Source organism: Canis lupus, chromosome 13 (assembly GCF_048164855.1).
Source record: "Canis lupus baileyi chromosome 13, mCanLup2.hap1, whole genome shotgun sequence".
Lineage (NCBI taxonomy): Eukaryota > Metazoa > Chordata > Mammalia > Carnivora > Canidae > Canis > Canis lupus.
Window position 1 is genome coordinate 47,511,541 of NC_132850.1, and position 14,996 is coordinate 47,526,536.

The window sequence follows — 14,996 nt, forward strand, 5'->3', positions numbered from 1 at the left end:
TCCAGGAGTCCCTCTATTCCCAGTTTTAATGATGAAAGATACTGACTTTAACATAGTGTTATTATCTATCAAAATGGTCTTTAAATATTTTTATTAGATCTTTTATGGGTAAATTGTATTGAATTTTCTAAGTTAAACTAATATTACATTCCCGAGTTAATAACTCTACCTGGTCATGGTTTATTAACCTCTCTATCTGTTGTTATATTCATTTTGCTAATATTTGATTAAGGATACTTATATTTATGTTCATGAGAGAAATTGTGAGTTATCTTCTTTTTTTGTAATGTCTGTCTGATTTTGATATCAGGGTTATGGTGGCTTTAGGAAAGTTAGGAGGTTTTCCATTCTCCTCTGCTTTTTGAAAATGTCTGCATAATACTGGTATTATTTCTCCCTTAAGTGTTTCAGAGAATTCACCTTTGAAGTCCTCTTGGTCTGGTATTTTCTTGGTGGGGAATTTAAAATTATAGATTTAGTGAGTAATTTAGTGAGTAAAGAGAAATTCAGATTTTCTCTTTTTCTTGTTAGTTTTTATAAATTGAGTTTTCAAAGCATTTGTTTCCTTTAAACTGTTGTCTCTGTTAGCATACCTTTCTTCATAATATCCATTTCTTACTACTTCATGTCTGTAGGATCTGTAGTGATACTTCATTTTTTATTCCTGCTGTGGGAATTGTTGTTTCATTTTTTTGTGATATCTTGCCTAGAGCTTTATCAGTTAATTTTTTTTCAGATAACCCATATTGTTCATTTTATATTTTATTGGTTTCTGCTTTTATTTTTATTATTTTATTTTACTTACTTTGGATTTAATCTGTTTTTCTTTTAATTGCTTCTTAAGCAAGAAGTGTTGATTTTTCATTTTACTTTTGAATGTAGACTTTTTTTTTTGAGAGAGAGAGTGCATGTAGGGGGGATGGGTAGAGGAAGAGGGAGAGAATCTTAAGCATGCTTCATGCCTAGCATGGAGCCCAAAGTGGGGCTTGATCTCATGACCCTGAGATCATGACCTAAGCCAAAATCAAGAATTGGACACTTAACTGACTGAGCTGCCCAGGTTCCTCTGAATATAGACATTTAAATATATAATTTTCCTTAAAAGGACTACTTTAGTTTGTATCCTACAATTTTGTTTCCATCCTACAAATTTTTATGTATAATGTTTTCATTGTAATTCACTTCCAAATATCTTTATTTTTCATATGTGATTGGGACAAAAGTGTTGAATAATACTCAGGTATTATTTAGAAATATGTTTTGAAAGTTCCAAATGTGTTGGGGGTTTTTCTATGTGTATTATTATTATTTGTCTATTTTCTATTTTGTTTTTCTCTTTTCTAATTATTACCTTTTGCCCTCTGTGCCCCATTATATATTTAATTCTATGTACACTATGAACCCAATATACATTACTACTTTTATTTTATAAAATCAATAATTACTAATCTTTTAAAGAAATTTTGCTTTATTTATGTGATTTTCCTGTCTTTTAAAAATATCAATATGTTTATCCATTTTGGTTTTCTTCATTTTTTTTCTGCAGAACTGAATTTTTGTCTTGTGCCATTTCCCTTAAGTTCCTTTAGGCTAATTTAATCTTAGCATTTCATGTAATGCAGATATGCTGGAGAAGAATTCTTTCATGTTTCATCTGTCTGAAGATGTCTTTATTTTGCCTTCATTTTTGATAGATGTAGATTTCTATATTAATAGTTTTTCCCCCAAGGACTTCAAAGAAGTCATTCTATTTTCTATAGGCCTCCCATTTTTTTATAATGATAATAAGTCATCCATCTTTCTTATTATTACCCTGTATGTCATCTTTTTCTTTTGCTACTTTTCAGATTTTCTTTTCTTTTCTTTTTTTTTTTGATGTGTATAGGTGTGGCTTTCTTTGTTTTATCTTGCTTTGGGTTCATTGAAGTTCTTGGATATGTAAGTTGATATTTCATAGCAGGTTTAGAAAATCGAAGTCATTATTTCTTCAAATACTTCTTCTGTCCCATTTTCTCTTTCTTCACTTTCTGGGATTCCAGTTATGTTATGTCCGACCATTTGGTATTTGTTTTTGTTGTTCCTGGATTTTAATTTTAAGGATTTTAATTTATGGAAGTGACTGAGTGATGACATGGACAGACTAATGGGACTGGAAGACCATTTTATTAATTATAGTTTCCAAGAGAAGAGGGCATGCCATGCCACATAGGACCACATGTGGAATGCCAGGTTTTGGTCAAGAGTCAGGAAAGAGTGAGAGAAAATCCTAGACCAGTCTTTATTGGGGTTTCTGTAAAAAGAAAAAAAGGCAAGGCAGAGAAGGGAAGCAATTTAGGATTGGCTAGTTTGAATAGTTTTGGTGGTCTTTTTTTTGGTGGTCTATTTTTCCAAATAGATTTGGAAAAATCCTGTAGGGGTGGTTGTCCTGGGGTGCTTTAGGGCAGATGAAATACACCTTCCTAAGTGATGAGAGGTAGATAAAGGGGATGGTTGCCTGATACAGACTCCTGATTGGTTGGTTTGCATATAAAATGTGCTCTCCTCAATTCTTCATCATTGTTCTTTTATCTTTCATTTCTTGAATATCCATTTGTCTCTTTTTAAATAGTTTTTTCATCTCTTTGCTGAAATTCCCATCAGTTTACACATATTGGCTACCTTTTGTACTGGATCCTTTCACATATGTATAGTTGTTCATAAGTGCTGTCTGATTTTTTTCCTCCTCTAGTATCTGGCCTATTTCTGAGTCTGGTTCTCCTAACTGCTTTGTCTCTGTATGTTGAGTGATATTTTCTTGCTTCTTTGCATACTTCATAATCTTTTGGTTGAAAGCCAAATATTGTGAGAGAGCAGTAGAAAGAAAGTAATATTTTTTTGCCTGGGAAAGGGCATGCCCTGTCTTCCACGAGGCTGCTAATATGTAGGGCTGTCACTTTAGTTGGCAGTTGAGCTGAGGTTCTGTGTTGTTGCTACTTTATTTAGATTCTATCAAGGGTCTATGTGATTTTGAGAACACCATCAGAACCTCTGGAGGTTCTCTTGCTTTGCCTCTCATACTTGGCACACACACCTTGATGGGGGGGCCCATGGATGGAGGGGTCTCAGCCCTGCTCTCACATTTCCTTTTGAGCACTTGGTGAGGTCCCAGGGGAAGGAGTTAGAGAATTGATTCAGACTCCCTTTGTGTCTTCATTTTTAGGGATTTGTACCCCCTCCCCCCAATACTATGCCTTTAAAAGTTCAATTCTACTGTTGTCCTCCTCTTTGTCCTGTTGCTTCTCAAGGTGAAAGTAGCTGTGTGTGCATGTGTTATTTGCTCTTTAAGAAAGGGCTTCTTTTCGTCTACATTTTAGTTCATTAGGGTTTTTGTTTGTTTTCTTGTTTTGCTTTTTGCATCTTCAGTTCTCCAGTTGTTATTTAAACAATGATTTTATAGGTTTTCCATCCTGTTGTGGTTAGGGTTGAACTCTGTTCTCTTAAAACTTTCTACATTCTAAAGTAGCAGTTCTCTAATGATTAATGGTTTGAATTCACTTTTATTAGGGGAAATAATCATACTTTGACTATATCAATGCTTACTTGCTCTATTTTATTTTATTTTGTTGTTGTTTAACAGAAGAAAGAAGTTATTATAAAGTCTTTATCCTTTACCCCTAGTAAAATCATGCACCTTGCTTTTGATCATTTCTGGAAAAATGTTAGATTCATAGATTTGTACTTAAAACTTTTTTCCAGCAATTCTTATGTGAATCTGATTATGACAACTACATTTATATAACTTTACAAAGTGTTTGGTTTGGCTTTGGCACTTTCCCCTTCTTATAGTAAAATTTAGTGCAGGACTTTACAACATGCTGGTTTGGTTTTTTCCTTTTTCCTTTTTCCTTTTCAACATCCCTCTTAGAAAAACATTAGAATATTCCTGATTGTTTGCATTGTAAGTTTTGATGGCTGGTTCTTAGTTTTCTTTTCTCTTAACTCTCTATTTATAAAATCTCATTAATTGGCATCTCACAAATGTGAATGTTTCTGTTTTTATATTTTCTTAATTTACAGGCTCATTGAACTATCGTGTAGGATATAAGGAAGACACAGGTCTTCCACATGCTTTGATCGAACTGTAAAATATGCAGTTGAAAGAGAATTAATAGATATGGGGTCAAATGTAGAGCACAGATAATAGCTCTCTAGACTGCTGCTCATGTGCAGGCCTTTGTGGTGCTTCATAATACGTATTTTCTTAATGAGTGAGTGAAAAAAGGTGAATTGCTGATTTAAGAACAAGAGCTTGCTTAACCCAAGTGTTTTTCTTCAGATTTCAATTCTCTACCTTTTGCTCTACAGTCAACAGTTATGGTTTTAACAAAAGAAAGATAGACTATCCGGGCAAATTGCTCTTTTCCCTTGTCCATTTTTTTCTTTAGGAAGTTCATACTGTCGCATTTGTATTTGCTAAGAATTAGTTTTACTTACTGTGTGTGGGAAATTAATCCGAGCTTAGCACGATGCCTGGCACGTATTAGGTACTTAGATGTTAGTTTGGTTGAAATGAATTATCAAAAAAAAAATCAATTATCAGATGGAGAAAAGGATGTTGTGTCCTCAGTGGACGAGTATAGTACCTGGCAGCGGTATTGGCTTCAAGTACCAAAAATTAGAACTTTGTCAACCTAGTTCCAGTTCCAGTGGAGTGACTGATGTTACTGTAGCTTCTTCATGAAATGAAGATGTGATTGTGAATAATCTAGCACACTGTTAAATCTTTTGTTTTTTTGCTATCCATATATTTACTCAGTCATTCTTTTTTTAAAAAATGTTATTTATTTATTCATGAGAGAAACAGAGATTGAGAGAGAGAGAGAGAGGCAGAGACACAGGCAGAGGGTGAAGCAGGCTCCATGCAGAGTCTGCTGTGGGACTCCATCCTGGGTCTCCAGGATCACACCCTGGGCTGAAGGCGGGGCTAAACCGCTGAGCCACCCGGGCTGCCCCTACTGAGTCATTCTGTATATCTTTTAAATTTCATGAGTAAAATGGCTTTGTTTCAAAAACTAAAGACTTTTTATGGTTTGGTTTAACAGTGAGATGCTGTTAATACTATAGTTTAAATTGTATCCACTGCTTCCTGAAGTCTCATATTTGCAAAATGATTTCCTAGCAATTTATTAAAAAAAGGAACTTGAGAAATTGAAAATACTTAAAACATGTTTTAATGCACAGTTTTTTTTACTTTTCCTGTACTAATGTTTTGGAAATGGGGGCTAAGCAAATGGGGGATGAATGTGAGCCATCTGTGTGATAGGATGGGAACTCAGCTTTATGTAATATTAGTGACTGACCCCTGTGTGTAATAAGTGTGAATTGTTCTGAAAATGTGTACCATGATGAATTAATTCTCAAAGGGGGAATTGTTTTGAGTCTCATGATATTATTCGTCAAAATGCAAACAAATAGAATCCTTTCCTTGTAGGTGATATATTTCTACTTAATCTCTCATCTTTCGATCAGTTTGTTTTTTCTCTGCTGTACTCCATAAAGGGCTATAGGTGGCTCAAATCTGAGTCATTGTGCTTGGAGACAAGGCATATAGTAATTCTTTAGTTTTTATGCCACATTGGAGTATTATCCAAGTGTGCTCTATTTCGTTGGAAGCCGGACAATTGTTTTTTTTCCCCCTACTGTGCTATCTTAATTCTAGTTCATAACTCTTTAGACTCTTCATTATTCAACACTTTTTTTCTTGTGTTTCAAGTTATCAGGACCAGTCATTGTTTCTCTTATCCACCATCTGTTTGCCACTCTATGTGAATATCCACCTATCTATATGTAGTAAATATTATTTCCCCTCACATATCAGTGGAGAACCTTAGGGGAAAGCAAAAAAAAAAAAAAAAAAAAAAAAAAACACTAGAAAGCGCAGGAATCTCATCAGGCTCAGTGGCTGACTTTTTGAATGTAAGCCTATTAAGTCCTTATTTACTGCAATCATTTTTGGCTTTCATGGAATCCCTTTACTAGTTATTGATGAAGCATTGTAATTGACCTTTCCTTTCCTTTTGATTCTTGGAGTGGCTACTTTCTTACTTATTGTTTTGTTGCCTATGGCACCAAGAAGCAAACTCCTATTTCCAAGTTCCTGCATTTTTTCCCCTTCATTTGGCCCTTTGATCTCATCCTCTCAGTCTGCTAACAAGTCTCTGCAGCCAGCTCTTGCCTGTCTCCAGTCCATTTCCACCCAGCAGCCAGGGTTCATGTACACCTTTAGTCATGTTATTCCCCTACTAAAAACCTAAAAACCTTCAGTGACGTTTAGGATAAATCAGTCTTCACACAGCCAAGGATCCCTTTCTGGCTGGATCCCTAGGCTGCCTCTGTAGCTTTCCATTGTATTGCTCTCTGGCTGGCTGGGAGGATGGTTGATGAGGTTGAGCCAGCCCCTCCTTTCTCTTCTGTGAGCCTTCTCGGTTTAGGGGGTAATCTCTGGCCCTGATGCTCTGACGTGGCTCCTGTATCCTGAAGGCCTTAGGTTAAATTTCCTTTCCCAAGGAAACCTAATTTCCTTGACTAGGTGAGATCTTTCTCTTTCTTACACCCCCTCCCGCCCCCCCCCCCCCCCCCCCCACGTAGCACCTTGAATGTTGAAATGTCTTCTGAGACTGGCAGCTGAATTAGCCACAGACAAGTCTTCCTGACAACAATTTAACATATTTGAAGTTGAATGCTTTTGTATTTAGCCATACATCTTCTGATGTCTTTATTATGCTTTCTCTCTTTGGTAGCTGACTTTTTGCAGGACTCTGTACGATTATAATTAATAGATTGTGTGATTTTTGTTTTTGTTTTTGTTCTTTACCTTCTTGTTTGATAGACAATAAGCCCTTTGTGGGTGGGATGCCTAGCTCAGTGCCTAGGACATGGTAGTAAAGTATTCGATAAATAATTCCTGGCCCTCTGGCACAAAATCTAAAGGAGAGTAAGCAATCACTCAATGTTTATTGAACTGAATGTTTGTAAACTCTGTTTGTCTTCTTGTGATAGAAGTTGCCGTGTTTGGCCTCCAGTCCCATTTTCTCTGCTAGTTTTTCCATTCCTGGATGAGAGAAGCTGTCAACTTTCTATTATGTATTTGCTACCACATCTTCTTTTACATTTTATACTTTTGTTCACTTAATTGCATACTAAATGTTTGAATAAATAGATGTCTAACTTAGGTATCCAGATATTTTTTTCTTCTCGACAAGAACGGAGCATTTTTGCAGACGTGAGACCCCCATATGTAAATATTGTTTTATCACTTAAAGAATGTAAAGAAAAACATTTGTGCCATCTGAAGTTTTCCCTCACAATTTTAATTAACTCCCTTGAGCCCAGTGTGGGTTACTAAGAATAAGGGCCAAAATCTTCACGTCCCAGTCAAGGAACTTCTTAAAACAGACTGGTTGTCTGGGCATCTTGCCTTGATTCTTGCTCCAAAAAGATGCTGTGTGTAGTAGAGCGGGAGGAGGTGGGACCTTGGGTCTGTACTGTGTAGTGCCAAGGTGATGCAACAGTGGAGCTAATACCCCCCCCCCCCAAAAAAAAAAGTAGGGTAGACAATAGAGAACCATTTTGCTATTTAAGGATGAGGGTTGGGGATTATTGGTGATTTATTCCACCCCTACAAGTTTCGTTCTGGAGAAAATGGTTGTAGGCTAGAGCCCATCAATTGTAACTATAGTTACTTTGTAGTGAACCTTAAACAACTTGTGCTTTATAACTATCATGTGGGGAGAAGACATAATGCCTGTAGGAGTGACTGTTCAGAGCACTACTTATTCACGTTTGGCTCTTGCTTTTGGAGGACTTTTTACTTTATAGTACTTTATTAAAATTGCAGTTATTATTGAATTATAGTTGAATATTACTGAGAAAGATTATCCATTAGTAAAAATGAGATGAAATACTACCACAGGAGTGATAACTTTAAAAAGTATGTTACTATTGAATAGGAATTAATATTTACTTTTCGTTACAGCCATCTACTTTCATTTCTAGTTTTCTGTGTTTTGCCTTTTAATTCCTTGCCAGAAAAGTTCTTTTTGAATGCTAATTTATAATATTTGGATCAAATGTTCAAAATTTGTTTCATTTGAGAAACTGCCCTCAGGTTAGAGGCATTATTAATGGCTTTTCTATCTAGTGTTCCTTCCTGGTGTAAAGAGTTTTCTGGCTGAATCTCTGAATATCTGAATAAACTGAACTGAGAAAGATTGTTTGGCCCAGAGGACCGACATAGGGCTCTAAGAAAATAAGAAGGAAACACCAAATGGTTAACAGTCTGCCTTCTTGAACACAGAATTGGGAACAGCTGGAAAATGATTTTCTGGTTTTACTCTGTCCATGCCTGGGTGATAATAAGCATGCATCTCTTTTATAAATAAAAATTTAATCATCACTAGCACCTTACACCCATTAAGATGGCTACTTTAATAAAAAAAAGAGAGATACTAATATAACAAGTTTTGGTGAGGATAAATTGGAACCCCTTTGCACTGTTGGTGGGAATACACAGCAGCTGCTGTGGGGAAGGTGTGGCAATTTCTCAAAAAATTAAAAATAGAATTACTATTGCCCCAGTGTGACACAGAACGACTTTTCCCTACTCACACAGTACTTCTGCACTCCAAGTGTATGGGTTTTTCCATACCCAGCAGGTCTCTAAATCTCTGCAGAGACTGAGTATCCTACAATTTAACCAAATTTTGACACTAACTAAAGTTAGTGGGGATGTTTCAGATTAACGGCTCACTCCCACGAGACTGCCCTCCACCACTTCAGATGCCAGTCACAAGTCCAGATTGTCACCTGTGCTATAAATTGGGGGTTCCTATGATCCTTTCCTTGGTTTGGTAATTTGCCAGAATAGCTCATAGAACTCAGGAAGCCTGTTTACCTACCATTGCCAATTTATGACAAAGGATATTTTGATGGAAATAAATGAACAGCCAGATGAAGAGATATCTAGGGCAGTGTACAGGGAAAGGGGCTTGGAGCTTGCATGTCCTCTCTGCTACCCTCCATGTTTTCACTAACCTGGAAGCTTTCTGATACCTAGGGTATTTTATAGAATCTTCATTGTGTAGGAATGACTGATTTCTCATTGGCCATTGGTGATTCAACTCCATCGCCCTTCCCCCTTCTGGAAGTGGTGTGAGGGGGTGGGAATGAAAGTTCCAATCTCTTCGTCACACATTTTCCCTGGCAACCAGCCCCATCTGGAGGCTATCCTGCAGTTCCCAGCCCTGTTATCTCATTAGTATATAAAATGACATTTCTTTCGGAGATTCCAAGGGTAATAGGAGCTTTGTGCCAGGAAACAGGGTCAGACACTGAATGCATTATTTCTTATTATGCCACATCCAGTATTTCCACTTCTGGCTATATACTTAAAATAATTGAAAGCCGCTGTTGAGATATTTGTACACCTATGTTAATAACAGCATTATTTAGAATAGCCAAAAGGTAGAAGCAACCCAGGTGTCCGTTGATAAATAGATAAGCAAAATGTAGTGCATAGACACAGTGGAATATCATTCAGCCTTAAAGAGGAAGGGAATTCTGACACATGGTACAACATGGATGAAAATGGAGGATATTCTGGTAAGTGAAATAAGCAAGTTACAAAAAGAAAAAAAATACTATATGATTCCACTTATAAGAGTTACCAAGGAGTAATTAAATTCATAGGGATAGAAAGTAGAAGGGAGATTGTCAGGGGCTGGGCAGGAAGGGATGGGGAGTTGTTTATAGGTACAGAGTTTTAGTTTTACAAGGTGAAGAGTTCTGGAGATTGCTTGCCTGAAAATGTGAACATATTCAACAGAGCTGAACTGTACAGTTAAAAATGGTTAAGATGGTAAATTTTATATTACATGTCTTTTGTCACAATTGAAAATTTAAAAACCCAATTTCAGCACCACACTATAACATTAGAAAGTAGAAAAGCAGGTTTGTCTTACCAGCCAAAGGATCACTTTATCCATTCCTGGTGTCTTTCAGGCCTGGCGTTGCCCTGACCATGCAGGCGTTCTCTGAAGAGGAAAGGAAGCAGTGGTTGGAAGCTCTGGGTGGAAAAGAAGCTGTAAGAATAATCACTGGTTTAGTTATATTTCAAGTCCTTTAGTGTTGACTTGTATTCCTTTTTATGTTATTTCAGCCACACATATAAGACTGGTGTCTCATTAGTTTTTATTCTTGATTTTTCTTGACTTTGCCACTCAAATTTGCTTTGCTTAAGGAAGTCATCTAAATTCTCAATTTTTTCTTTCCTACCTGACAGTTCTTTGGGTGATGAACACAATAAATGCTTGCAATTCATTTTGATCTCAGTGGAGATGGGACAGTATATATGAGGCAGTACAGGCAATATTATAAGCGACTGCTGTAGTTAGTTTGCTTGATTTAACAATTTATGATTTAGACTAATGGTTTATGGTACGCAGTATCAGGGAGCTGTAGTGAATGGGCCTCTGTATGATTGGTTTGAGGAATAAATTAAAGGTAGTGGTATAGATCCAGAGACACACGAACTCAGTCTGTTTGCTACTTTATTCAAGCACAGCTTTCATTTCAGTGGACTGGTGGCCTTTGGGAATTGAGAATTTTGCAGATCGTGTATTGAGCTAGGGACTTAGGATAATTATAGAAAACACCATAGAACCAATTTAAATAAACTCCGCTGAAAGTATCATGACTCTAAATAAACTGCCTGTGCAGCTACCAGGTGGGCTTAACTGGAAAGTATTTGTCATTTTAGTAGGGTTTAAAAAAAGGGAAAGAGAGTGGTTTGCAAAGGTGAAAGAGTGGTCATATATAGTAAAAGAGGTATCAGAATAGAGTTGTGAAACTAGCAAAAGGTAATGTTATCTTATGGTAGCATAGAAGACTAGAATATGAGAGCTGGGGAGCTGGGGCATAGTGTGCTTGGCAGTCTTGGTTCAGTGTTTGAAAAATGAAATCCTGAAGTATGTATGTTAAAAATAGATGCTTTGGAGGGGAATATATCCCACTTGGGGAAAAAAAAAAGAGTAGTAATCAGATTTGTGTATTATTTTATTGTATTTGACCTACATTGAGCCTCCATAGTTTTTATTTCTGTCTGTTCTTAATTTGTCCTTGAAATTTTTAGCTGGGAATCAGGAGTATTTACAGCATTTATGGTTACTGAGATCCAAAACATATACTAATCCTCTCTAGCAGAGGCAATGCAGTGACTAGGACTTCTCTTCCCAGGGATTCAAGAAGTGCTCTGGAAAGTGAGGTGGCGGAGTAAAAAAAAAAAAAAAAAAAAATCACATGACTAAGTCTTTGAGGAATAAATCTGTTGTCAAAGGCAATGTAACCTTGCAGACACATATAACCTCTCCTTTAGAACAAAGAGCCAAGTAATTAATTTGAGATACATAGACAAAGGCAAATCTGCACAAAGAAAATATTTAGCTGTATATTTACATGAAGACATTTAAGGTTGTGTATTTTTTTATTCAGGTGCTGTATATACCTTGCAAATAATGGGTCAGAGCTGAAGTTCTTAGAGGCAGCCAGGAATGATCATCTAGCTATTTCAGATGTCGTTATTTAAATTATGAGCAGGAGTCATCTCTTTCTTAAGTAAATACAAGATTTTAGAAACAGGTGAAAAAAAATGAGCTTCATCTTATTGCCTAGAATGCAGCAATTTCTTTGTCATTCTGTACTTACAAGGCTGAACATTGCATATTTACATAAACTTCCAGTGAGTTCCTAAAGAATCATAGCTCCTTCATCTTATTTTTGTTATACTGCAGCAGACCTCTCTTTAAGAGACAAAGTAGACTCAGAGATGCCCCTTATTGTTATTTTAGTATTTGAGCACGTTAGTATATAATAAACCAGTATCGATGTATTTTTTTTTTGCATAGTGCTAGGTATGCCTACTTGAGTCCTTTATTAAAAACATTGAGTGTATATATATATATATATTGAGTTATTGAGTCCTGTATTAAAAACATTGTTTTCCCTTTTTCTCTTTTACAGCTGCTACATAGTTTTAATAGAGCCATCATCCCAAGACCAGAAGGAAGTAAGTGTTAATTTCATAAAAAGGACTATTTCCCCCCGTTTTTCATGAGTTAGTTTAATTTCATTACTGATGTCAAATTGTTGCTGGGTGATCTGCACCCTCCTTAAGCTAGTCTTCCAAATAATGTATGTATTCTGTTTTATCTACTGGGGACCAACTCAGATTTTCCTGGACTACTGTAATCCTCATTCATCTTTTCCATCTCTGAGCTTTTTGTTTGTTTGTTTTTCTCTATAATTACTTTCTCTACAAATCCCAGAATGCTTCCTTTACAACTTATTTTGGTATTTATTCTTATAGCCTTAAATAAACACATAAGAGTTTAAGGATTGCATTTTTCAGCTTCCTAAATTGTAAGCTTCTGTGGGTATGAACTGTTTATCACTTTCCCTGTTTGCAACTCCCTCACCCCCACCCTTGATATTTTTTTATCCTTAAAGTCTGAGTATGGACTGTATAAGTAGTAAATCATTGCACGTTAGAAAATAAAAACGATCAAATGTATTTGGATATTCTAGGACATTGATCTTCATGTGCATTGTATGCACTTGAGGAACATATAGCCTAGCTCTGTAATCTTGATTTTTACTGAGATAAAACAAAAATATGATCAGAGTTGCTAGATTCTGTGTAAATTTACTTTTGATATCTTTGGAGAAATCACGGCTATATTTATCAAATGTGTACAATTTGGAAACTTTATGTTCCCTAACATATGATTTCAAAATTATCATTATGTGTGTTTACCTTGAGCCAGTGCTTGAGTAAAAGACATTGCTACCTTCCCATTGAAAATTAGGAGTTGTTGGGACGCCTGGGTGGCTCAGCGGTTTGGTGCCTGCCTTCCGCCCAGGGCATGATCCTAGAGACCTGGGATCGAGTCCCATGTCAGGCTACCTGCATGGAGCCTGCTTCTGTCTCTCTGCCTCTCTCTCTGCCTGTGTCTCTGCCTCTCTCTCTATCTCTCATGATTAAATAAATAAAATCTTAAAAAAAAAAAGAGAAAATTATGGGTTGTAAACCTGCTTGAAGCACCTTCTTAGCCTCTTCTTGTCTCTCCTTCCTCCTTCTTCCCTTCCTTTCTCTTTTTATTTTAAAATTTTTATTATTTTTAAAATTTTATGTCTTTATTCATGAGAGACACACAGAGAGAGGCAGAGACATAGGCAGAGGGAGAAGCAGGCTCCATGCAGGAAGCCCAATGTGGAACTCGATCCCGGGAATCCAGGATCACAACCTGAGCCAGGGGCAGATGCTCAACCACTGAGCCACCCAGGCATCCCTCTCTTATTATTTTTATAGAGAAATAAAAACATGCCACTTTTTTGACAAACAGTTCTGCTCAACATTTTATAAGATGTTGTGAATAGTGGATCCTTAAACAGTAAACCTCCACCCGATTTTCTTCCTTAAAGTTCTCTTCAAGCTTAGCACTAAACCCACATGGTTTATATTCATGGATTGTCCATGCTGTCCCTTCTGAAGGACAAGTGTTAATATTAGTTTTCCCTCATTCTAAATACAAACTGAAGTATCCACTTCCCTGATTTCATTTTTGAAACAAGAATCATCTTTTAAGGTACTCAAATGTGCCAGCCTAATTGTAGGCAAGCATCTATATTAGGGGGAAAAAAAGAAAAATTTTGAAATAATCTTTTCTGCTACTTGAATCATCTGTCTTAAATTCATTATGAAAATACTAAAAAATTAAATACTTAGAGTATGGTATGAAATGTGAAATTCTTTTTCAAGCTCATGGCCCAAATAATGACACCCCCCCCCCCAACAATACTTTTAGAAATGTTTTAAAAACATTTTTCTATAGGTCATAAAAAAAGAAAAAAAAAGGTATGTGTTATTTCTCCAACTGTCAAATAATTTACTTCATTCATATACATAACTAAAAAAAATACCTGAGATGTTGTTAGAATTTTGGCAAAATGTATCTTAACTATTTTTAGATAGATTCCCCTAAAGATTTATATCACTTTCTTTTCCACTGTTTAAAATAAGTGACATTTATTAATATAAAAATTATATTTATAAATTATAAATTTATAAATTATTGGTAATAGATGTCCTAATATTCTAGTAAGTACTTTTCTAAATATATGAAATTCTCACTTATGTTATTTAAACAGGGAATACAGGGCCTTTAGCTTTCTTTTAATAGTGAAATAGAAACTAAATTGGATTTTAAGTAATTTTTTCTATTTTTGTAAAGAAGAGAAATGTAAATAATTCATTGTGCCCTTAATATTTTATAACTGTATTTCTTTTAGGTGCACAGTTGGATAAGATGGGATTCACAATTCTCAGAAAATGCATCAGTGCTGTTGAAACACGAGGTAACATGATTGAATCATTTTATTCATGAAAGACTATAGGTATGTAAAATCTAAGAGTCATTTAAAATACCTGTTGCATGGTTAAGTGTTGTAGAATGGAATATGTCAATGCAAAATGTACATTCTGGGTGTCAGAGATTGAGTTGTTCATTTATGATCACACGGTGGAATTTTCATTTCTGTTTACATTTATATTCCTCCCCCACCCTGCCCCACATTGAGACTTGAAGTAAGACCTGAAATGAGAAGGATTTGAAAAATCAGCAGTGTTGGACAGCCAATCTGAATCACTTTTTGTTCACTATTAAGATCTTCTCACCTTCTATTGTCTTGTTGGCCTTCCTTTAAAAAGTCCGTTTCATCGAGGTATCATTTACATACAAAGAATTCACTGACTTTGTAGAAATTGATGAGTTTTGACAAATGTGTACTGTTGTGTGACTGCCATAACAGAAGTAACAATCATGGAAGCTTTCTGGCTTTTCTCACCCCATTCCTTTTGAAGTCATCCCCTACTCCGTCTGGCCCTTGGCAACTACTTGAGCTGC

The 14,996-nt window shown here is 36.0% G+C and overlaps 1 protein-coding gene across 12 annotated transcripts in view; it reads left to right on the forward strand.

The window, feature by feature from the left end:
- ARHGAP10 (Rho GTPase activating protein 10) overlaps window positions 1-14,996 on the forward strand; it is a 358,414-nt gene that overhangs the window by 200,699 nt on the left and 142,719 nt on the right. For all 12 annotated transcript variants that reach the window (XR_012006112.1, XM_072773557.1, XM_072773558.1 and 9 more), the window contains 3 exons: window positions 10,039-10,120; window positions 12,055-12,100; window positions 14,383-14,448. Coding sequence is in view for 11 of the 12 variants with exons in the window: in XM_072773557.1 (XP_072629658.1) it covers window positions 10,039-10,120; window positions 12,055-12,100; window positions 14,383-14,448 (194 nt within the window). In the remaining variant the exon portion in view is untranslated. The remainder of the gene's footprint in view (window positions 1-10,038; window positions 10,121-12,054; window positions 12,101-14,382; window positions 14,449-14,996) is intronic.